This window comes from Patella vulgata, chromosome 1 (assembly GCF_932274485.2).
Source record: "Patella vulgata chromosome 1, xgPatVulg1.2, whole genome shotgun sequence".
NCBI lineage: Eukaryota > Metazoa > Mollusca > Gastropoda > Patellidae > Patella > Patella vulgata.
In genome coordinates, this window is record NC_065879.2 from 4843697 (window position 1) to 4870214 (window position 26518).

At 36.7% G+C, this 26518-nt stretch overlaps 2 protein-coding genes across 2 annotated transcripts in view; one reads left to right on the forward strand and one right to left on the reverse strand.

Moving 5' to 3' along the window:
* LOC126813376 (uncharacterized) overlaps nucleotides 1–26518 on the reverse strand; it is a 126365-nt gene that overhangs the window by 35991 nt on the left and 63856 nt on the right. Inside the window, exon 3 of the mRNA XM_050539144.2 lies at nucleotides 19676–19761. The gene's annotated coding sequence lies outside the window, so the exon portion shown is untranslated. The remainder of the gene's footprint in view (nucleotides 1–19675; nucleotides 19762–26518) is intronic.
* LOC126808473 (uncharacterized) overlaps nucleotides 1127–26518 on the forward strand; it is a 230454-nt gene continuing 205062 nt past the window's right edge. Inside the window, exon 1 of the mRNA XM_050533193.2 lies at nucleotides 1127–1472. Within this exon, the coding sequence (XP_050389150.1) occupies nucleotides 1215–1472 (258 nt within the window). The 5' untranslated portion in view covers nucleotides 1127–1214. The remainder of the gene's footprint in view (nucleotides 1473–26518) is intronic.

Genomic DNA, 26518 nt, shown 5'->3' on the forward strand with positions numbered 1-26518 from the left:
AAATCTAACATTGAAAAAATAAATTTATTGAAATGGTAAATTATCATCTAGTTATCATTCACATCTTGTTTTTTTGTGATTTTATTGATAGCGGACGTTAAATATACCTTAAGGCACACACACACACGCACACACCATCACGGGGGGTTGTATGTCAGAATGATTAGCGCGTGTGCGTTGTATCATAAGGTCTGTCATTGAGCCAACTGGCGTGGTTTCGATTCACCGGTTGTACGTGACAAGGAGTAGGGTCGTCTGTCCCCTCACTGCTAAAGACCCCTACGCGCAAGCGAATTATCGAAATAAAATTGAACCATGGTTTGTGTCGAGTGGACATTAAACCCAATTTCTCTCTCTCGCTCACACGCCATCACACACACACAACTGAGCGTATATCTTCAAATTCAATACATTTGTAAATATTAATTATCAAAAGACACTATTATGTCAGAGGCCGACTCTGTGAATACACAATCCACGCGATAAATACAAAAAATAAACACGGCCCTATAATCAGTATTCTAAATAATATATTATAAATACATCTTAAACTATATATGTAATATAAAAATTATACTAGTATTTGTTCCTAAATGTAAACATACCTTTTATAACGCGATACATATCATATCTTGTTGGTGTCTTTTACACAAGCCACGCTCTGTCAAATCTGCTTACGTCGCACAAGACAGACATCCCAAATCTTTACATAAATTTGTAAATGACTTTATTATTCATTTTCACATAATTCCTACAAAATTCGGACTTTAAAACCGATTTACTGTAATTCCATTTTTGAAAACTGTGAACGGTATATAAACCGTATACGTCTGTCATAGAAGAATATCTGCCGTTACTTTATATGAGTTTACCCCCTCTTCGACATTATCGACAATTTTAAAAAATATGATGCAAAAATACAAAAATGACAATATAGGAACATCAGAGTTTTAAAGAATTAATAGAAAACATTATTTAAATATTTATTATTCAATGTTGTCACCATTTTAGCATAATGATAAATAATTTATTACTATAAACATTCGTCGATTATGATTTGTACGAAGGCGTAAGATAATAGAAATCAACAGCACAATTTCCCGGTCGAGTGTAAAAGGGGCCGCGACAGGTGAGAGGTATTAGCACTGTCCGACTGTCAAATCGAAGTGATGGTTCTATTAAACATTTGCAAATTCTAGGATTATTAGGAAACTATGTATGTTCGTACTAAAAGCATGTTTTTCTCAATAATTTTACTAAGTGTCATTTGTGAATTACAATGCGTATACAGTTTGAAAGGACACGCGACTCAAGTTGTAGACACGGGGACTGATTATCGTGAGTTAAAACCACAAACAGGCGACACATATTCAACGATGTTTTCGGAAATGGATAATAATTTTGTGCTACAGAAATTAGAAATACCGGTGAAGAAAGTGGGAGTAACTTTGGATATAATTAACAATCATCAGGTAAAAACATGTTTTTAAATTTAAAATTACAACTTTGTATCTAACCCATTCAATCTCAGATTTCTAAAATAAACACTGGAAAAGATTTAGACGAAACATATGAAGACAGTTAATCCCAAAATACATTGGCAAGGAGTAGGGTCGCCTGTCTAACCTCGTGGGTTTTCTCCGGGTGCTCCGGTTTCCTCCCACTGCTAAAGACCCCTACGCGCAAGCGAATTATTGAAATAAATTTGAACCATTTGTTAGTCTCTCTCTCTCTCTCTCTCCCAAATACATGCTTAATCGGCCGCAAAAAAATTAGTGACGTATCATCTTTTTTTTAAAAAGAAATGGAAGCCAATTCTGTTTCCTGAAAGTTACATAACTTTTTTAAAAAAATATTGCACTTCCATTCAAAACTTAATGGACGGGGATTAAACTGAAATCTCGAAGCGCCAATTCGGAACAATTAAGTTTACAAATCGTAAAACTTATACCGTTCATTCATCATCAATCGCTCAGACTGTTCACGTGGTGTTGTGACCTTGATATTTGGCGGGAAACCCCTGGAAGTAGGTCATGTCAGGTGTCTAAGGATCGCTGTATGTAGACACGATGCAAGAAAATAGGGATTCTTGCCAAGAACTTTTATATTTTATGTTGAAGTACATGTATATACACATCCATATTATTCAAGTTTTCTAGTTGCGAATTCAGGTTAGTAAATTGCGAAATTTTAATTCCAAAATCTGCTAATATAAAGGTTTTGCATGTCGGGAAGATGTCCTTGCAAAACAGAGCTGCATCTGTTTTGCATATTTGTACTTTTAAGATATTTTTGCATGTTGGAATCTATTACAACCACGTACCCAGACGGTGTTTAGTGTTAGGTTTCCAGAGTTCTATGAAATAACCATAAATTCCAGTACCCCCAGGAGTCACAGTTATGTATACATGCCTTTTACTTCTGTGTTAGGATTTCGCATGTATATTCCGGACATGTCCTATGCTATTTTCCAAACGTCCAAAATTGTCCGACCAGGAATATGTTCAATCAGACATCAAGATATGGTGAATAATATTCAAATTTAATATAGTGTACTGAGTGTATAACTACCACTCAACCCAATTATCGTTGGTAATAGGCTGGATTGATAGGGTAATTAAACATACATTATGCAAGAGCAAAATCGGCCTATTGTAGGTCTTTCTTTAGGCCTGAAATGTTATAAAAACTATTAATTAGACATTAATTAACTTATCCAGACCATAATCAGCTCACAATGTCAAGGCTTGCCTGCGATATTTGTTGGATTACAGTCCAATTTGCTGCAAAACTTTCCTTCGTGATTAACGATTAAATGGATAATCAAGACTATTAGTTTTGTCTTATCGTCTTCAGTAATGATGATCGAGGCTAAGCGGAACTTTCATCCGCTTGGTTCTCGGTTCATAGTGGATCAATTTGACTGAAATTTTCAGCAAGTTGCCTTTACATTATGTAGTTTTTATACGTCCACATTCATAATGTGAACGTATTATGCCGTCGCCCCTGTCTGTGTGTGTGTGTGTGTGTGTGTATGTATGTATGTGTGTGTGTGTGTGTCTGTGGTTCGCCTACAGGGCGCAATTCTTCATGGATTTTCTTCAAACTTGGTATACTTATTCCTTATACCCCAAGGAAGATCCCTATTGTTTTTGGTGCATGCCCGACCCCCCGGGGCAGAGCCACGCCCATTTCTAGTATTTGTTTGTTTGTCGTCTACAGGCCACATTTCTTAACTAATAATCTTGAAACTTTGCATACACATTCTTTGTACCCTAAGGAACATCCCTATCGTTTGGGGTGCATGCCCAACCCCCAGGGGCAGAGCCACGCCCATTTTCTTTTCGTGTGTCTTTGTGTCGCCTACAGGGCGCAATTCTTAATCGACCGTCTTGAAAAAATTTCATATGAATTCCTTATACCCTAAGGATGATCCCTATTGTTCTTGGGGCATTTCCGACCCCCAGTGGCAGAGCCACGCCCATTTCTTGTATTCATTGTTTGTTATCTACAGACCGCATTTCGTAACGTATCACCTTGAAACTTTGCATGCTTACTCCTTCTATCCTAAGGAACATCCCTATTGTTTGTGGTGAATGCCCAGCCCCCAGGGACAGAGCCACACCCATTTTCTTTTTGTGTGTCTGTATGTCACTTACAGCCTGCAATGCTTAATCGATCATCTTGAAAACTTTTTCATACTTATACGTTATACCCCAAGGCTGACCTCTATTTTTTTGGTGATTGCCCAACCCCCAGGGGCAGAGCCACACCCATTTTTTCTTTGTGTCTCTGTGAGTTGCCTACAGGCCACGATTCCTAATGGATTGTCTTTGAACTTGGGATATGTTTTCCTTATAGCCTAAGGGGGGATCACGTGGCTAAGTGGGTAAGACGCTAGCTCGCTAGCCTGGAGGTCGGGTGTTCGATCCCTGCATTGGCCGAGAAAGTTCATCCAGATTTTCCGGCGTGGTTCTCCCTTGTCAGTGATGCAGGATGGAGGGGCTGACAAGGAAAGCTGTCTAGTCGTTCGGATGGGACGAAAAACCGAGGTCCCGTGTACACATTGGCGTGCACGTAAAAGATCCCTTGACAGTTGGAATTCGATATAAGAGTAGGCCGTAGTGCCGCTGTCCGGGCAAAATTTCCCTCATAGCACACTGTATGGCGTATGCCCGTCTTCATTAGCCCAGGTTAGGAGCAGAACAGTAGGACGTTAAACTCCATTTCATTTCATTTCATTTCATTATAGCCTAAGGACGACAACTGCATGTCACGACCCCCAGGGGCAGAGTCACACCCAATTTTTATGTTTATCATTTACAGGCCCGAATTCTGGATGGATCAACTTGGTATTTGGCATATGTATTCCTTATAGCCTAAGGGCATCAACTATTGATTTTGGTGAATGCCCCAACGCCCAGGGGCAGAGCAATGCCCAATTTTTGCCTTTAACGCCCAAAGGCCACAATTCTGAATGGATTATTTTGGAACTTGGTGTCACACCCACTTTATTGTTAGTATTTTGTCTGTAAATTTGGCAAAACAAACCCGACGCCTAGCCTTCTTTGCCTCTGATCATATTACAGCCATTTCATATTTCATTCTCTTCATTTTAAAAAGTACCATATCAATCAAAGCTGGAATGTGGACGTATATTGCAGCGTTAGCGATGCTCTTGTTAACTATTACAGTGAGAACTGCCAACTCGTTATCTAATCTCCCATAATGTATCTTTAAGTGATCAACATATTTACCATCTATACATCTACGTTGATATTTTGATTGGAATAGTGTTTTAAATGATAGCGCGTGCGATCAGAGTCGAGTACCATCATTAGCAGACGATGTCACTCTCTCTGTATCATGGAGCCCAAAATATTTTCGGGATGTCATTTTCTTTTTACCTCCATCCATCCATAAGTCAAAACAGTGTATAAGATGAATGCCGGACTTCTGCTAAAAAAGTTTGCTTCCTTTGTAATAACCAAAATGTTTTTAGACATTTTTATAAGCAAACACAGAATTCAATTATCAAATCTGCCCTTTTCAGACAAAATCTTAACCAATACAGTGTCTCTAACCTTCTTTTATTTATAAAAACATGTTGGAATTTTTTTTTTTTATTGCAAATAAGCAGATGCCTGTGCAGACCAAAAGATACAATACATGTATATGTATATGCTCTTTAAACATGCATTATGCAAGAGCTAAATCTGCCTATTGCTAGTCTTTCTTTAGGCCTGAAATGTTATATAAATTATTAATTAGACATCTATTAACATGAAAAGACCTTAATCAACTCTCAATGCAAACTTATGTGTCAGATTTCCACTGGATTTTAAACCGATTTGCTACTCAATGCTTATTGATGATTTAATCCAAAAATGGATAATTGAGACTATGATTTTTATTGTACCGACTTTATTAATGATGATTGAAGCTAGGCCTAAAATTCAAAAGCTAATATCTCGGTTCAGAAATTTTCAGCATATTCCCTTATACATTATCTCATTTTTAACTATCATAGTGCGAACTGCTAGCTCTTTATCTAATCTTAAACAGTGATGTCAAGGATTCACATGTTTTTTATCTTTTCCCAAAGATTTTAGCATGTGACTACCGCAGTCCACCTTCACACCACAGCATTATGGGACTGCTGTGATAATAATTATACTGTCAACACCTTAGAGGCGGGTTGGATGGTCGAATGGTTAGCATGTGCGCACTGATCATAAGGCTTGTCATTAATTCAACTGGCATAGTTTCAAATCCCCGGTTATATGTGACAAAGAGAAGGGTCGTCTGTCCAACCTCGTGGGTTTTCCACAGGTCCTCCGATTTCCTCCCACTGCTACAGGCAAGCGAATTATTGAAATAAAATTAAACCATATGTTAGTCCCAAAAAGACCTAGTTTGTGTCAAGTGGATGTTAAACCCCATTTCTCTCTCTCTCTCCCACCTTCACACCACATCATTGTGCGATTGCTGTTTATACTGTCAACACCTTAAAAACAAAGATCCTCTCAACATCGTTTATTGTTATTAAAAGGGATCCCAAAAATAATAATGGTTGTAACCCATTCTCCTTCTGTTGACACCTGTACGGTATATTGGAAAACCAAGTAAGCATAACCCTTTTTCAATATTTACATTTCTTGGTTCATTAATCTATAGGTATATATACTAATATCCAAAGGTATATACACTATAGTAAGTACTAATTACCTATCATCTACCTTTACTTGATATACAGGTACGCTAAACATAAAACACCTATATATCTTTTTGCTATTACTTGATGCATGAACTGTAAAGTATAATGATAAAGGATGGGAGGAGGCCTGTCAGCATGTGATCTCTATTTAAAAATAACCAAAAGAAATCTCTCCTATTTTAGGATAAAAATTTGGATCAGATTAAAATATGTCATATAAGCACAAATTAGACATTTCTAAAAAATATATGTTTGTATTAAAATAAATTTAGGAATCCCCGCACAACAGACATGGTTTAGAGAGAGAGAGGGTTTAACTCGACTCAATACAGACTACGTCGTTTTGGGACTAACATATGGTTCAATTTTATTTCACTAATTGGCTTGCGCGTATCAGTCTTTAGCCGTGGGAGGAAACCGGAGGACCCAGAGAAAATCCACGAGGTTGAACAGGCCACCCGTCTCCTTGTCATGTACAACCAGGGAATCGAAACCCTGCCAGTTGACTCAATGACAGACCTTATGATACAGTGCGCACACGCTAACCATTCGGCCATCCGGTTTCCTCCCACTGCTAAAGACCATACGCGCATCGATTTATTGAAATAAAATTGAACCATGTGTTAGTCCCATAATGACCAACCCCCTAACATGGTTTATAGTGTAGATTTTTTAATGATATAACGTTTTGGGTTGTAATATGCTTTTTCAAGTATCTGTTGTATTTACTGATCAAACGAATATGCTGCAGTGGGTATGTGGATGCAGGCAGTGCTAGTATTAAGAGTTAATCACATTTTGCTCTATCCCCCAGATATCCACCAAGGGAGCAGATGAGTTCTACTTGGCTAGTTAAAAAGAAATTAAAAAGGGTACTTTTATGATGATGGGGGGGGGGGAGCGAATGGTTAAAGTGTGTATGTTAAGCCACAAGGTCTGTCATTGAGTCAAGTGGCGTGGTTTCGACTTCCCAGCGTGTACATGAATGTGACGAGGAGTAAGGTCGCCTATCCAACCTCGTGAGTTTTCTCTGGGTCCTCCGGTTTCCTCCTACTGCTAAAAACCCTGCGAGCATCGAATTATTGAAATAAAATTGAACCATGTGTTAGTCCCAAAATGACCTAGTTTCGGTCAAGTGGTCGGTAAATCCCATTTTCTCTCTCTTTATGATGAGAGTTTGTCCGTCTGTGCCGATGTTCTCAGAAAAAATGATGGAAATCATTAAGCCGTGTATTGTGTCCTTACGAACTGTTGTTTACTCAGCTGAATTCCACATTCAGAATATTGGGGCTTGGAACTTGGATATGCAATTAATGAAGTGAATTTGGTGCTAACAATCGAATTTGAAGATCTGCAACTCTGTGACTCTATATTCAAATTACGTCAAATATAAAATTAAGTTTATTGACTAGTGGAGATCTCTAAAGTATTTATTCCTTCTGAATTAAGATCATGGTTTGTTAGACGTACCAGTATTAGAGCATAGATCTATTAAAATGCAACTTCTCCAGGAGGGTTAAAGGAGCTAAATCGCTAATATTTCGGACCTAGAAAGATAATATTAGGTTAGCCAATCAAAATTGAAGTATCAACTAAAATTTGGATTTTATTTTTAGTTAAGATTTCGAGAAACAGGGCCCTAGTTATTTCACTCTACACCAATAGTATTTATTGCGCATGCTCTCCAGATAAGAATATGCTGTCACCGTTTGACATGACTTGTGGAATATGTCTAGCCTCATTCTTAGAGTCCCTGGTTACAAATGGCGCTGAAACGCATTATGGTACATGATTCATGTACCAATGGTAAAATGTTTAATTTGTCTTAAATATTGGATATCAGAAGCCCATCTTTTCCCGGTAAATGTTGATTTAAACTGAAAAATAATTTGCGTTTTCAATGTCAAAGACTTTGGATGATATTGAGTTAGAGACTTAGCTACTTTAAGGTTATCGTATTAGTGACGAGTGTGGTTATGTTAACCCTTGTCTCTAGAAGTTGAGTTGTTATACTTCTAAATACTTGAGTGAAGCTTGTTTGAAAATATACATACAAGCGATTATTAAGCTAGCTTAGCACTGTCGTCTGTTTGCATAGGAAGGGAAAATAATTACCAGTTTGAGAAGGCTTTTTCTAAGCTGGCTTATCTTGGTCGTCTGAACTGGTTGGCTTAAATTTGCTAGTTTCCACTAATTGTGGGCATGAGTATTTTGTTACAAGTAGAATATATGCTTATAGAATTAACTTAGTTGCATGTAAGTTGGTTCCCTTTGTAGTCTGTATCAATACAACCATCTAACATTTATATAGCCACCTATATATGGAGTATTGTAGCACAAATTAGAAATTTCCTCGATTCTGATTGGTCGAATATTGGAGTATTAATTTCAAAATATTTAGCAATAAGTGTAGGATAAAGCATAGACTGAGGTTACACTGGGGAAAGAAAGAATGAAGAAAATAACCAGAGAAGAAGAAAAACCGAGGCCGACAGGCCCGAGGTTTTCTGTCAAGGGTTTTTCCGTGAAGTCTTTCTTCCCCAGCATATCCGAAGTCGAGGATTTTATCTTGCTTATAAACTGTCTATGTTTACATGTACGCAAGATGAGAATATCCCAGAATTCCAGTAAGAAAAACCTTATATCATGTTTTCTTATGGAAAAGAAAGCTACCCTGGAAGAATAACCCGTTACAACTTTCAGAAGAATAACCCCAAATTTCCCTGTATATATCCAAAGCCGCCCTGACTTTGAGACCGCAAGTTATTCTGGGCATAGAATATACCCCAAAGATCAAAGAGATTTAACGTTATAGGTTTATATGTACAAAGAACAACTGAACACCAATGTGTTTTCATTTGCCTTTCCCATAGGACATTGTTAAGTTAATGCACTGTGTGACTTATTACATTGAAAATATGAGATGTCATTATGATATTATGTAGGCTTACATATCATTGTGTTTCATAAATGTAGTGGTTACACTATTGAAGCAGTTTAATTCAATGTTACATCACATCCTGAAGCACAGCTGCAGAACGAGAGAGAGAGAGAGAGAAAAAAAAATGGGGTTTAACGTCCACTCAACAAAAACTAGTTCATTTCGGGACTAACATATGATTCAATTTTATTTTAATAATTCCCTTGCGTGTAGGGGTCTTTTAGCAGTGGGAGGAAACCGGAGGACCTGGAGAAAACCCACGAGGTTGGACAGGCCACCCTACTCCTTGTCACGTACAACCGGGGAATCATAGCCACGCATCACACTAACACTATTTATGGAATAACAATTACTGGTTTATTAACATGCAACGTTTCAAAGATGATACTCTCGTCTTTATCAAGTAAATCATCGTCGTGGAAACGTTGCATGTTAATAAACTAGTAATTGTTATTCCATAAATAGTGTTAGTTTGTTACTCTTCAATTACTTAATGTCACTTAAAGAATTATAGCCACGCATGTTGATTCAATGACAAACCTTGTGATACAAAGCCCACACGTTAATCATTTGGCCATCTAACCCCCCAGCTGCAAAGCGTTATCATTATACTTGGTTACAGCACATTATACTTACAGGTACAACCCACCTGTACCTACAGGTACAACCTATTATACCTACAGGTACAACCTATTATACCTACAGGTACAACCCACCTGTACCTACAGGTAAAACACCTTATACCTACAGGTAAAACACATTATACCTACACTTACAGTGCATTATACTAAAAGGTATAGGGCATTTTATTTTAAGTATACAGACAGGGGTAATACAGACAGGGGCGTAAATGTGCAGAATTCTGCAAAATCTTCTCCCAAAGTCAAGGAAATGGCATTTCAGGGACTCTAGATTCAAAAATTTCTCTGGAGGGGCATGCCCCAGGACCCCTAGAAAGATCATTCATGCGGTGCTCGGCTTGTGACTGTGTCACTCGTATTAGGGGCCCGTGCATCAGTTGGTCTAATTTTTTCTACCCCGCCACCCCCAAACAAAATCGATATGTACACTCTTGGTTACAGGGTATTATACAATCAGTGGGTTTTGATTGTTTTAATAATATATACACAAATACAAAATAAGATATTTTTTGTATGGAATACAGTCTGAAATAAAGTGCCTTTAATCTATTGTGTGGCATTCAAGTAAAACTATTTTTTTTACAAATTACTGCCCTTTATGAAGACAGATGTTTGGAAATATTACGGAAATTTTATAATAATTTTGGCATAAAGAGAAAGCCATGATTAGATTTTAATAAAAATTTTTTTGAAGAGGTTTCAACTAGATTGTTAAAATGACCGTATATGCCTAATAAGCCACCTGTAGTATAGTATTATTCAAAGTTTAATGTATTTGCTGAATAATTTCATTAAAAATTTATTGCCTTTGTCTGGTGGTGGTTGGATAGCCGAATGGTTAGCAGGTGCGCGCTGTATCATAAGGCTTGCCATTGAGTCAACTGGCATGGTTTCGAATCCCCAGCTGTACGTGACAAGAATTAGGGTCACTTGTCTAACCTTGTGGGTTTTCTCCGGGTCCTCCGGTTTCCTCCCACTGCTAAAGATCCCTACGCACAAGCGAATTATTGAAATAAAATTGAACCATATGATGCTCTCTCCCTCTCTCTCTCTCTCGCTCTCTCTCTCCCTCTCTCTCTCTCTCGCTCTCTCTCTCTCTCTCTCTCTCTCTCTCTCATATTTTAGTCCTCTTGAAATTTTTGTTACAAGAAATCTAATGGAAGTCAAGTGATGGATGTTAGAAGAAATCTAAGTTCGATTCAAAGAGATTCCTTTAGCCACCTTTGAAACTGCATAATCACTTGTAAAATTACAAATACTTATGCCACCATTTTGACAACCTTACAGTTACCATGAATAATTATCTCTTAAGAAGATATTGATTTGGTTTTGTTTTGCAATGAATATGATTAATTCAATAAGCGTTTGAAAGAGGCCTGCATAATGTCAGTTTTGCCAGGAAGGATATTTCTACTCATGGATCATTTGATTATGGGTTGACAGTCGCATAGAAATTTATTCAGGTGATTTTTTTCAAGACTTATGGAATATAATGCATATTCCCTTTTGAGCTAAATTTAGTTTCTGTTAAATCAATAATCTTTTCATTTCACTATTCTGTTGTTGAGGAACTGTCATATTTTATTTAAATTCGCCTTTTGAAATTTTTATAAATTTTACCATAAAAAAATTGTTTTTGAAAGAAATTTCTGTGGGTTGGAAAGGGAATTATAAATCCATTTTTTGTTACAGTACAATAAAACCCTGTTTTATACTTATTGGGTTTGACTTTCCTGGGAGCCACGGCGGCTAAGTGGGTAAGACGCTGGCTCACTAGCCTGGAGGTTGCATGTTCGATCCCTGCATTGGCCGAGAACGTTCAGAGGGATTTTCTTTTCCCCGGAGAAATGGGGTTAGCAGGTTAGCGTGTGCAGGTTGTATCATAAGATCTGTCATTGAGTCAACTGGCGTGGTTTCGATTTCCCGGTTGTACGTGACAAGGAGTAGGGTTGCCTGTCCAACCTTGTGGGTTTTCCCCCGGGTCCTCTGGTTCCCCCCCCCCACTGCTAAAGACCCCTACGCGCAAATGAATTATTGAAATAAAATTGAATGTTAGTCCTGAAATGACCTAGTTTGTGTCAAGTGGAGATTAAACCCCATCTCTCTCTCCCTCTCTCTCTCTCTCTCCCCCTCTCTCTCTCTCTCTCTCCCCCTCTCTCTCTCTCTCTCTCTCTCTCTCCCCCTCTCTCTCTCTCTCTCTCCCTCTCCCTCTCTCTCTCTCTCTCTCTCCTATAAATGACTAAAATGACCGAAATATTGTGTTGACCAGACGTGAAATATTGTGTTGACCAGACGTGAAATATTGTGTTGACCAGACGTGAAATATTGTGTTGACCAGACGTGAAATATTGTGTTGACCAGACGTGAAATATTGTGTTGACCAGACGTGAAATATTGTGTTGACCAGACGTTAAAACCCAGGCATTCCAGACATTAAATGCTCAGAAACACGAGCTCTTGATTTTAGTCTGGTCACTTGATATCTGTTGTCTTACTCTCGTGTAAGAACGACTGACACAAGTAAAGTATTTTGTCTCGAGTACAAATAACACGTAAATTATGATTTCTAAACACATTTATTATGTCTATTATTCCAATCACATGCATGATTAGTTCACAATGGTTAACAAACAAAGGAGGAAAAAAACGTGCGATTGTCACAGAAGAACAGGCACTGATTGTATCGTATCAATAGATTTTTTTTTTTTCATTAATTCTTTACTTATAATAAGTCTATTGATATCACTTGGTGCAATGTTTATAAATTGTTAAAGCCACTCCTCCACAAAGGGTTTTTGTACATGAACTAATAATTTTAAAGGTGCGCGAGTTCAAAGTTTTTTCCTTCTGAAACACCTATTTAAACATTTCTTTCTATTTAATGCATGGTGTGTGTGTGTGGGGGGGGGGGGGATGGCCGAATGGTTAACGCGTGCCCTTTGCATCATAAGGTCTGTCATTGAGTCAACTAACGTGGTATGGATTCCCTGGTTGTACATGACCAGGAGTAGGGTTGCCTGTCCAACCTCGTGGGTTTTCTCTGGGTCCTTCAGTTTCCTCCAACTACTACAGACCCCTACAGACTAGCTAATTATTAAAATAAAAAAATTAAACCAGATGTTAGTCCCGAAATGAACTATTTTATGTAAATAAGCTCAAAGATATCCAGTATAAATCATTTGCAATACGTGAGAGATGATCATTATTTGGTGTGGAAAGTCATTTGGTTTGAAAGGATATGGTATACGTGATATAAGTATGTTCATATTATGTTGTGACTTATGTATATATTCCTGTCTTGTCATGTTCAAGTAGCCTAATCCCCATCAAATAACAATACTTATGTATGATATACAAAAGGTAACATCATATAATCTATGTATAACCTTTTCAAAACAATAAATCTGTCATATTGTCAACAAAAGTCATCCCATAAAAATAGATTAGCAGCCATTTTAAGTCCTTTTTGGATAGATTTTTCATGATTTTTCTTACTATATGCAAAAACGTCCGTCTGCTTATGATTTGACATTGTCGAACTCGATTTTCTTTTTATTTCTTTTATGACAAAATCTGTGTGTACTTACTTTATTCATATCGTTGAATTGAACAATATTGACCTTTTTTATAGACGTATTCAAGATAAGCTTATGATATTCTCGTTTAATGGCAATTGGGTTATGGGTAGCTTTAAAGGAGCTAAATGGCTAATATTTGGTACTTAGAAATTGACCCAAATGGGTCGTAACGCATATAATAATTAAATATGAGTGTATATAAACTGATTTACATTCAATCATTTCCATTTTTACTCTAATTTCAAATCAGTTATGTTTGACGAAATATGCCAGAAGTCTAAATCAAATGACAATCTGTAAAATCTGGTTATTCTAGTCTACATAGTATTTATTGCGCATACTCTCCATTATCGAATATGCCGTCATCGTTTGACATGACTTGTGGAATATGTCTAGTCTCGTTCTTCGAGTCCCTTGTTACAAATAGCGATGAAACGCATTATGGTACACGATTCGTGTACCAATGGTAAAATGTTTATTTTGTCTTAAATATTGGATATCAGAAGCCCATCTTTTCCCGGTAAGATCATAACATCAATGTTGATTTAAAATATTTAAATTGACAAATAATTTGTGTTTTCAATGTCGAAGACTTTGGATGATATTGAGTTAGAAGACTTGGGATGATATTGAGTTAGAAGACTTGGGATGATATTGAGTTGAGTTAGAAGACTTTGGATGATATTGAGTTAGAGACTTAGCTACTTTAAACTAGATAGAGAATGACGTAAGAGATACAAGCTGTCAATCTTGTTTTAACTTGTAAAGAAGTTCAGTGAGTAAAATAGGAGGTCACTACTATCTGTAGTCATGACATGTAAGAAATGGAGTTTTAAAGAATCCGAATTTCTTTTATAATTTACAACACGTAAATAACAAACTGTCAATCTGTTTAAAGTCCTAGTCTCAATGTTTAAAATGTTAAACGGAATCTAAATTTGTCGATTTCATCGCCTTTTATGTGTTAAATTGTTTTGTCGAAAGACGATCTGTCTTCTTTCAAAGTTTTACAGTTTAGATAAAGATATTTTTGCATGGGGGCTGGATGGTTAGAGCACGCGCATTGTATCATAAAGTCTATCATTGAGTAAATAAAATAAAACCAAGTACGAACAATCCAAACCATAAGACAGAATTCGAAGTCCTAAAAAACGTTATAGGCAAAATAGTGTATTAAAGCAAAATAGTGTAATCAGCAAATGGACTGCTCCTCGTGTACAAAATACATGACAAACAGTGGTAACAGGTGTCCGGAAGAGTAAGCTTACCCTGTCTGATGGCGTGGTTTCGATTCCCCAGCTGTACACGACAAGGTGTAGGGTCGTCTGTCCAACCTCATGGGTTTTCTCCGGCCCCTCCGGTTTCCTCCCACTGCTAAAGACCCCTACACACAAGGGAATTATTGAAATAAAATATGTTAGTCCCGAAATGACCTAGTTTGTGTCAAGTGGTCATTATTCTTTCATTACTCTCTCTCTCTCTCTCTCTCTCTCTCTCTCTCATTTTAGACACCTCAAGGCAGTTATTGAAATTTAAATTTGTGTTAGAAAGTCAAGTGATGGATGTTAGAAGACAATCTATGTTCGATGCAAAGAGATTCCTTTGCATGTCAGTTAGCCACCTTTGAAACAGTGGCTCAGTTGGTAGGGCGTTGGCTCGCTAACCGGGAGGTCCTGTGTTCGATCCCCGCGTTGGCCAAGAAAGTTTGTCAAGATTTTCTGGCGCGATTCATCCTTGTCAGTGACATGGCAAGGGACAGCATATAGCTGGTCTAATGGAACCAAAAAAACATTGCTGTCCACGTAAAAGATCCCTTGACAGTTGGAATTTGAAATAAGTGTAGGCCACAGCACCGCTGTAGGGACAAAATTTCCCTGATAGTACACTGCATGGCGTTTGCCTGTCTTCATTAGCCTAGTCAGAGGAGAACAGTAGCATGTTAAATCCATTTCGTTTCATTTTATTTCTTTTAAATCTTGAAATCCTAGACCATGATGGAAGGTTTGTCATTTTTTTTTATAAATCCGGACTGGCATTCTTATTACTTATAAACGGTGATGCGCTAAAAGGCCAATAAATGGAGTGAAATGAAATGAAATGGGGTTTAACGTCCTACTGTTCTGCCCCTATACTGGGCTAATGAAGACGGGCATACGCCATACAGTGTGCTATGAGGGAAATTTTGCCCGGGCATCGGCACTACGGCCTACTCTTATATCAATTTCACTGACAAGGTGAAACCATGCTGGAAAATCTGGATGGACTTTCTCGGCCAATGCAGGGATCGAACACCAGACCTCCAGGCTAGCGAGCCAGCGTCTTACCCACTTAGCCACGTGATCCCCTAAATGGAGTGAAAAGTCTTCTTTACATAAACATATAGTAATCTAGACAATTAAAACAAAAATACCTACTTTAGATACCATCTTGACCTTGATGTTTATAGACAGAAATAGGTTATCATTCAGTTGTTGACTGTTGATTCAATGGAGATAAAGATGGCAGTATAGAATCAAAATTGTTGATTTTAATAGCTTTTGGACTTATATGTATATGCATTTTTTTAAAGGTTTAGTGTGTATGGTCTGAAAGAAGTTCGCATTAATCTTTTATTCTAAAATATTGGGCTTCTTTATATTTTGTATGGTCTGAAAGTTCGCATTAATATTTTATTCATATTTATAGTCTTTTGATGTTTAAATCAGGTTTTATGCCTTAAAAGCAAAAAAATAAATCAAAGCAAGAGTTACATGTATCAAGCAGGTTTTCATATTTGAATGTCTATATAACTGTGATACACAAAAAATATGACTAGAAAATAATTTGTACTTTATAGAATGTTGGTCAGGACATCGGGTGTGGTTTGTAGGAAAGAGAAAGAGAGAGAGAGAAATAGAGTTTAAGGTCCACTCTACACAAACTAGGTCATTTCGGGACTAACATATGGGTTAATTTTATTTCAATAATTCGCTTGCGCGTAGGGGTCTTTAGCAGATGGAGGAAACCGGAGGACCCGGAGAAAACCCACGAGGTTGGACAGGCGACCTACTCCTTGTCACGTACAACCGGGGATTCGAAACCACGCCAGTTGACTCAATGACAGGCCTTATGATACAGCACGCTCGAGCTAACCATCCAACCCCCCTGGTTTGTAGGAAAAGGTATAGCTTCTTTAGATACTTCAAATATCCAGAATGTTAAAACACAGGTAGATCTGCTTAGAATAACAAGTTGTTGCCTGGTAAAAGGTTATATGATGATGTCTATATAAGTATTGAGGTGTTATTATTATAAGAGTTAGGACTTTATACCTAGCAGGTCGTGTCTCTCTCACATTTACCTGTAAATCTCTAGTGAAATATCAACTAATCTATAGGACTATTAGGTAATGTCTGCTACAGGTGTTTCAAGAGAGAGAGAGATAGAGAGAGAAAAATGGGGTTAGCGCGTGCATGTTGTATCATAAGGTCTGTAACTGGCGTGGTTTTGATTCCCCGGTTGTACGTGACGAGGAGTAGAGTCGTCTGTCCAAATTTTTGGGTTTTCTCTGGGTCCTTCAGTTTCCTCCCACTGCTAAAGACCCTTACACACACGCGAATTATTGAAATAAAATTAAACCATATGTTAGTCCCTAAATGACCTAGTTTGTGTGGAGTTGATGTTACCCCCCGCTCTCTCTCTCTCTCACTCTCTCATTCTTATTCAAGTCTCAAAAATTTAAGTCATCATTCATTCAACTCTTGAAGATTAAACACATTAACTAAAATAACTTTTAACTCAACCCTCTAAAATTTAACTCATTAACTCAACCCTCTAAGATTTAACTCATTAGCTCAACCCTCTAAGATTTTAAAACTCATTAACTCATATCCCTAAGATTTAACTCATTAACTCAAATGTCTAATATTTAACTCATTAACTCAAATCTCTAATATTTAACTCAAATCTCTAAAATTTAACCCATTAACTCAAATCTCCACTATTTAATTCAAATATCTAAGATTTAACTCATTAACTCAAATCTAACTCATCTCCAAGATTTATCTCATCTTTCATTAAAATCTCCAAGATGTAACTCATCATTCATTCAAATCTCCAATATCTAACTCATCATTCATTCAAATCTCCAATATCTAACTCATCATGCATTCAACTCTTCAATATTTAACTCATAATTCATTCAAATCTCCATGATTTAACACCATTATTCATTCAAAACTCCAAGATTTACTTCTATTATTCAAGATCAGATTTGATAATGAATAAGCTTCTTTAAAATTGACATACCACTGAGTGCAACAAACAGTATAAAAATTCTTGTTCATTTGAGCTATAAACTAACATTTCAATAAATCTGATGTGAGTTTTTTTTATCTGCTTGGAAGTTTCTAATTTCTTCAGACAAGCATGATCTATTATTACAAGGAAAGTGTCCACCCAGTCATTAAGTTCAATTGGTTGAATGATGCATCTTGGTTACATTTCTGGATGCTGTATGCGTTCTATTTTTGGCATAACAAAATATTATTTCATTAATTACAATATTATATTACATAGTAATTCGTAGTTAAATAGATGTCCTCTTATTATTTGATTTATCATGGGTTATTAAAGTATCAATATCATCAATTTAATTATCAACTTTCATTGCAATTTGTGGTGCAACACCACACTGATCCGCAGTGAATATTCGCTAGGCCGTGACAATCACTGATAAGAATGACTGTAGCTACTTAATGAGCCACAAATATTAACTTTTTTCCTCCAACAAATTAAATTCTAAAATTTTTTTTTTATGTATTAGAAAAATAAATAAAGACGTTTGAAGTATTTGTAGGTAAAAATTATTTCCTATTTTAGTGTAAATGGGTATTAAAATGAGTAAAAGGCGTCATTCTCCTCGAATCAGTAACGTCTTATGTAAACAATGCACGCGCCAATGAGCCAATGATTGACGCCACAGTGATATGACATCGTGTGTTGAAAGCAGTCATCTTTTACAGAGATATTAAAAGATTTTCGTAATACTCTGTGAAACAGATTGGCGTAACACACCCACCATAACTATTTGTCATAAATCAGATTTTATTAATAGAACTGAATTCACTTTTGTTGTCTGTTAATATTACAACTTTTATTATACAAAATCTAAATATCCCTGGCATCAATCCGCTGTGCTATTGACTCCTGCAGATTTTAATGTTCTAAATTCATTTTATTAATAGAACTGAATTGAGTGTTATTCACTTTTGTTGTCAGTTAATGTTACGACTTTTATACTAAATCTAAATATTCCTGGCTCCGATCCGCTATGCTATCGACTCCTGCAGATTTTTATGTTCCAAATTCATTTTATTATGAAGTGACGAATGAAAGAATTACAATATGGCTGATGATTTTTATGTTTATCTTAGCAGACGTCAACCGAGAGACAATAGCAATAGATACATTAAAATAAACGTTATAATGGAATTGGACATAAATTTATGATACGATCTATTGATAGTCTGACTCAATCGGCTTGGTTCAAGTCGACAATCAGGACATAATTTGTAATACGATTGAATACAGTATTTATTGTCAAAACTTTGTTTCAGCTGTTTCGTGTGTGGAATGAAAGGTCCCTTGAGACTTCAAAAATCTGACACAAGTGTGATTATTAATGAAAACATGTTTTAATTTCCTCATAAATCATGCAGAGTCATGTCATATAGGCTCGGTTGATATGAAAACAAAGACTTGAGTGACATTGTTTATTAAGAATCATGTACGAATGAGTGTTCTAGGTTTATTAAATAATATGTCGCTACAACATTTGTTCATGCATAAACATAATTATATTTATATCTTGATCCCAGTCTGATTAAAATACAGATCTATATTTATTTTCGTTTTTTTATACTTTCGATGACCTACACTACATGAAGATCTGACCGGTTGTGCTGGAAGGTCGCGTTTCACGTCAGACATTGATTAATCAATCAGCATTGACGGTTGTAGTGGTTTATCCACAGTTCCGTGCAGAGCACGCCAAGAACTTGCCGTAACAAACTGTTTCATTGGCTAATTCCTCACATCAACTGGAACGCCTGTTATATAACAACTCTTCCAGATCCTAGTGTAGTAAAGACAAGTAAAACAAACAAATTTTGAACTATAAAAAACGAAACGAAATAGGATCTGTGTTTTAATCAAATGGATCTTAATCCCTAAAATAAAGAAAGTGGAATTATTAATAAGCTTTGAAGAATATCCCTGAATTACAATTTATTAATACCATATATATTGATAAACATACCTGCCGTGAATTTAATTAGGGTATTTTTCAATGGGAATTCATTTGTTACACCTTGATATTAGAATATCTGTTAGTCTTCCAAAAATCTGCAATGAAAAGATAAATCTGTTATTAATTGAATGTGTATAAATTGTATTGTTTATTAGTCTTGGTTACCCAGAACCTCCTAGTCTTCAACGTATGGAGGGTCTGGGACCGTTGTCAATATTTGACGAAAAGTTCCACTGTCCATGTGTAACCGGGTGTTTGTTTTTTTATGTGGTTGATTGTTCAGTATCTTTGTATCAAGTCAAGTAAGAGTTGCGCCCAGTCTCGCAATAAATCCCATAATTCTTGCATTATTATAAACAAACATGAATTGTGATGACAATCATAGATATGGCCCATAAAGAGAGAAATTTTACAATAAAAAAAAATTGGATATTGAAATGGCAATGCAATCAAAGGGATTTTCTGAAATGGCATTCTTAAATTAATTTCATTGGCAACATCTTGTTTTAGGACTAGTTACATCCCTTAGACTTTGTCTATGATAATGTAAAAGACTGGTTAATCTAGCCAATGACCTATTATTCTCAAATGTTGACAATGCATCCAGACCAATATTCGTAGAATATTTTTCTGGATGATAGAGACTTATTGTTTATTAGACATTTATTTTTATATATTTTCTATTTTCTTCACCATCAAATTATGGAGGGGATGGATGGCCGAATGGTTAGAACGTGCGCGCTGTATCATAAGGCCTGTCATTGAGTCAACTGGCATGGTTTCGAATCCTCGGTTGTACATGACAAGGAGTAGGGTCGCCTGTCCAACCTCGTGGGTTTTCTCTGGGTCCTCCGGTTTCCTTCCACTGCTAAAGACCCCTACGCGCAAAGTGAATTATTGAAATAAAATTAAACAATATATTAGTCCCGAAATGACCTAGTTTGTCCACATTAAACCCCATTTCTCTCTCTCTCCATCAAGTTATCTGCCATTACCTTGAATATATGGGTTTATAGGTATAACTGTCACTTGATTTGAATGACGTGATGTTTATGTAGTTTACAAAATTGCACTTAAAACTTCGATAGAAATTAGAATATTTTTCTTAAACATACATTATGCAAGGGCTAAATCTGCCAATTGCAGGTCTTTCTTTAAGCCTGAAATGTTATCTAAATTATTAATTAGACATGTATTAACTTATCCAGACCATAGTCAACTCTCGATGGTATCGCTAGCCTGCGATATCGACTGGATTAGAACCTGGTCTGCTGCTTCTGATTAAATAAAAAAATGGATAATCGAGACTATGTTTTTATCAAACCGACTTTAGTAATGATGATTGAGGCTATGCCTAAAATTTAATCGCTAAATACTTGGTTTAGGGTGGAAATTTTCAGCAAATTCCCTTTACATTATCTAGTTTTTAACTATTATAGTGAGAACTACCAGCTCTTTATCTAATTTCCCATAATGTATCTTTAAAAAAAAAAAGTCATATTGACATGTATACCAATTCCCAGTTTGTTTTTGAGCTTCACTTGATGTCCAGATTCGAGAAGAGTAAGAACTACCATGACCTAGTAAGAATTTGTGTTGCCAGGTGCAGTACTTGTGTTTGTCTCTCGAGTCAGCCATCTTAGTTAGGCTAAATTAGACCACTTTGAAGTGGCTGTATTCATGGTCTGGAATAGCAGGAAAACGCATTTGCGGCTGTCAAATATTCCAAAATTTCTTGAGGGGTCAATACATGGTAAGCTCCACTCTAGCTGCCGCCTGTAAACTGAAATTTTACCGGGCATTTCGGGTTCTGCCCCCCTAACTGCCATCGAGCACGTAGGCCTATGGTTTCCCCAAGAGATAACAGCCAAGTTGAATTTTTTCCTACATGATCAGAAATTTAATCTCAGAATTGCAATATATAGAATGGATTTTGACAAGGCATGTAACCCATCTCATGCAAATGGTGTAATAAACATGACTGAATTTGACAGGACATACACCGTTGATATTATTCCAGATATACAAATTACAATACAATATGTAATAATACCTCTCTTGGTATTTTTACATCATCTGTTGTACGGACAATTTTTTAAGGAAATTGACACATTTGAAATAAACGCTGACATTCAAATGCTTATAATGTTTTGTAATATTATTCATTTATGTATATATCACTCCGTGGGAATTCTTCGGTGTATATTTAGTTATGGTCGATGTAAAATATGATGACATTATGCACAGTTTATAATAGCCCAAATGTTATGAAAAACAGCTTATATATTTTTTTGATAACCCTAAATTGATAAGAAATGGGGTTTCATTTCAAATTTTGTCAGTTGGTTATCTTTTTGATGTAGTTTGTTCAGCAAGGTAGTTTTCTAAATAATATGACAATTTTTAGAATTCTAACAAATTAAAACCAAGTACGAACAATCCAATCCAAATTCGAAGTCCTAAAAAAATCTGTATAGGCAAAATAGTGTAATCAGCAAATGGACTGTTCACCGTGTACAAAATACACGACAAACAGTGGTAACAGGTGTCCGGAAGAGTAAGCTTACCCTGCCTGGTGCCACACCCGCCATAGCTGCATCCAAACTATTAGACAAAATCTCGGTAAAATAGCGTAATATGACAATTTTAGCATTATGTTAAAGTTACAATTTCATATTTTTAAGTTATATTTTTAAAATGTATTAAAATAAAGCCCTAAAATAGATGGTATCTATAAACAGTATAATCCTATTAATCCTATAATTCACTATTGCCAGTTGAGAAATTGGCAAAAATATTATTTTCAACTTCAAATTCAAACGTTTGAAGATAGCTATTCCATGGTGGGAAATAGGAAAACAAGGGAGGTAATTGGGAGGTAATTGTGTTATTATTTCCGGTGTGAAGATTTTTAAATGTGAGAAAGATAACCTATGATCGTATAATAGTGAGTTGACAACCTATTGAGCAAAAGACAGAAATAATTATGTTTTGACTTTCTTAGAAAATATGAAATTGTAACTTTAATAAGTTTTTTTACAAATATTAATTGTATTTAGTGTGGTTTATGGTTAAATGTTTTGAAATTCTAATTTTATGGCATGTAAATTGGAGGCCATGAATGTTCTGTCTCCAGCTGATCAGTTCTATGATGTACGGGGGGTTGGATGGCTGAATGGTTAGCGTGCGCGCGCTGTATCATAAAGTCTGTCATTGAGTCGACTGGCGTGGTTTCGAATCCCCGGTTGTACGTGACAAGGAGTAGGGTCGCCTGTCCAACCTCGTGGGTTTTCTCCGGGTCCTCCGGTTTCCTCCCACTGCTAAAGACCCCTACACGCAAGCGAATTATGTAAATAAAATTAAACCATATGTTAGTCCCGAAATGACCTAGTTTGTGTCGAGTGGACGTTAAACCCCATTTCTCTCTCTCTCTCTCTATGATGTACGTTCTGTCTCCAACTGATCAGTTCTATGATGCCTGTCGGTTATGATTGGAGGATATGTACTTGTTTAAAAGATTTCAAAAAGCTACAGATGTGACCATACATGTATGATTGGAGGATATGTACTTGTTTAAAAGATTTCAAAAAGCTACAGATGTGACCATACATGTATCTTCCATCTACAAAGAATCGCTGGAAGGGAAATAGACAGCTATTACATTTGCTTTGATAAACAGTGGTAAACACAAAAGCATCTTTTATACAAGGAAATATGGTTACATAAAACGCAAAAAGTATATATATATAAATAAATAAACCATTGTTTAATCATGCATCAAAGTGTGTAGCTGCTGTTATGATGCCCACAGCTTTTGGGAGCAGATTACATAACAGTGCAGGAACAGATTTGTACCCCAGAAATGTATGTCTTAAATGGCATTTAACATTTTGGACACTGACGTCCTGAACGACATTAGGCCTATATACTAGTCTCCCTGGGTAAAAATGGAACCGAAAATTTTTGTTTACTACTATGCACCTTCAGGAACCTGAGTAGCCGAAAAACCGACTAGAATACAGAGCCATCAGTATAGCTGCCATCACAGGTACCAATTCGTTACTGATTGGCCGAACAGGTAGGAATAGGCTCTCATGGTACTCCACGCAAGGGACATCTGGACTGGTCTTTCAGACGGTCAGGTCCAAAGTGTTAATAGTTCAATGTACAGGCCAGTCTATGTTTAAATTTGGCCCACAGGTAAAGTTGCTGACAATATCTAATATTTTGCAGATTAATCCAGATTTAGAAAACCAAATCCAAATGAAGATTTATAAGTAATAATATATTGTATTATATCTATACTATAATAAGTAAAGGCTTGTCATTATAATGGTACATTCCTGTTTTTATGAGATTATATCCTTGGTTGTATTATGAAAGTCACACATACCCCATGTTTATTCTTTAAGGGAGGGTTGGGTGGCCAAATGGTTAGCATGTGCGTGCTGTATCATAAGGTCTGTCATTGAGTCAATTGGCATGGTTTCAATTCCCTGGTTGTACATGACAAGGAGTAGGGTTGCCTGTCCAACCTCGTGGGTTTTCTCCTGGTCCTCCGGTTTCTCCCCACTGCTAAAGACTTTTACACGCAAGCGAATTATTGAAATAAAATTGAATCATGTTAGTCCCAAAATTACCTAGTTGTGTCGAGTGGACGTTAAAACCCATCTCTCTCTCTCTTTCTCTCTCTTTCTCTCTCTCTCTCTCAGAAACCCATCTGTCTCTCTCTCTCCCTCCCAGGATCGGAATTAATCAGTTTTTATATTATAGTTAGCAAGTGATTCAAATCACCCAATTGACAATCAGTGTATTTAACAGTTTAAACATACATTGTTTGTTGGAATTTATTTTAAGATTTTGGACAAGGCAGCTCTGTTCAACTTCTTCCATCTTCTACCAGAATAAATCAAATTGATGTTACCTAGTTAGATATTTCGTTCGTAAAAAAACATTCATGTACACAGAGGATAACAATTTGTTGATTGTTGGTTGTCACAAAATGGTCGCTATTGTTTTTTTTAATAATCATCTCATTTATATAGCTTTTTTATATCTTTAACGAAGGGTTTGGTGGCTATTGTTTTCTCTCATTCAACTTCTAATCTTCCATGGGTTTTTTTTTGGTGTTTTGTTTAAACAGGCTTTTACGGAGTTAATTGCATAATTAGAATAAAAAGTTTTTAGCATTGATGCATGAAGCGTGCGGTGTTTTGAATAGGACTGTGATGTTTTACAGCATTAAACAATCATTGATGTATCGTGAAATCATTGATTTGTTGGCCTGTTTCTAGAGTTTTTCAGGGTATCAACTTATCTTAAAATAATAGTTTATGACGGAATCAATGGCGAGAACATTGTTTTTATATTATGACAATTATGTGTGATGTTATTGATTGGGAGTTTATTAGTACTTGCAATTAATGTGTCTGATTTTTTTTTTTTTGATTTCGATGAAATTAGCGACAGAAAAAGCTTGTTGGTGTCTTGATTGATAGTTGAGTAAGTGTATGTCTACAAAGATCTAGTCTCGGGTGTCGGCACAGGAACTACTGGGAATGGCGCATATCAGTGAAGCTTGACTTCACGTGCGTGACAATTTGTACTGAGATATTATTTATGATCAGTGTACCAAGTGCATCCTATTTGCTTATATTTTCTACAACAGGGGTTGGATGACTGAAAGGTTAGCGCATGTGTGCTCTGTATCATAAGGTCTGTTATTGAGTCAACTGGCTGTGTTTTGATTCCCCGGTTGTACGTGACAAGGAGTAGGGTCGCCTGTCCAGCCTCGTAGGTTTTCTGCGGTTTCCTCCCACTGCTAAAGATCCCTACGGGAAATCAAATTATTGAAATAAAATTGAACCATGTGTGTTAATCCCGAAATGATCTAGTCTGTGTCGAGTGGACATTAAACCACATTCCTTTTTTCCTTTCTTTCTTTTGAATATAATACTGTAGTGTTTAAACCGAATGAAATGGGGTTTGACATCCTATTTTTCTGCACAAACCGGGCAGATGGGCATAAGACTGGACCCATCTAGACAACTAGATACTTTTTCTTTGTCAGGCCCTTCATCTTGCACTGCTGGCAAATCTCAAAACATTTTTTTTGTTGGTGAGTCCGCACCATGCCCTCAATTAGTTGCCTGACAAGGACAGCTGTCTAGTCATTCGGATGAGACGGAAAACGAGGTTCTGTGTATACATTGGCGTGCATGGAAAAGATCACTTGGCAGTTTGAATTCGATATAAGAGTAGGCCACACTGATATGGCATATGTCTGTCTTCATTAGTCTAGTCGGAGAATAACAGTAGGACGTTAAACCCCATTTCTTTTCATTTCATTTTATTTCATTTTGGGGGGTTGGATGGCTGAATGGTTAGCGTGCGTGCGCTGTATCATAAAGTCTGTCATTGAGTCGACTGGTGTGGTTTCGAATCCCACGGTTGTACGTGACAAGGAGTAGGGTCGCCTGCCCAACCTCGTGGGTTTTCTCCGGGTCCTCCGGTTTCCTCCCACTGCTAAAGACCCCTACGCGCAAGCGAGTTGTTGAAATAAAATGAAACCATATGTTAGTCCCGAAATGACCTAGTTTGTGTCGAGTGGACGTTAAACCCCATTTCTCTCTCTCTCTCTCTTTATTTCATTTCCTTAATTAGTCAGCCATAAAACTATGTTTCATTCATCCCTTCCTTCCTTCCTTCAATTATTTCTCCCTTCCGTCATTCCTTCCTCCATCCATTCTTCATTCATTCATTTATTATACCAGGATTAGAAAGCTTTGTTAAAGAACATTTACTTTTTACTGGCAAGAAATATTTACAAATATAACTCCTAGGTGCAATGAT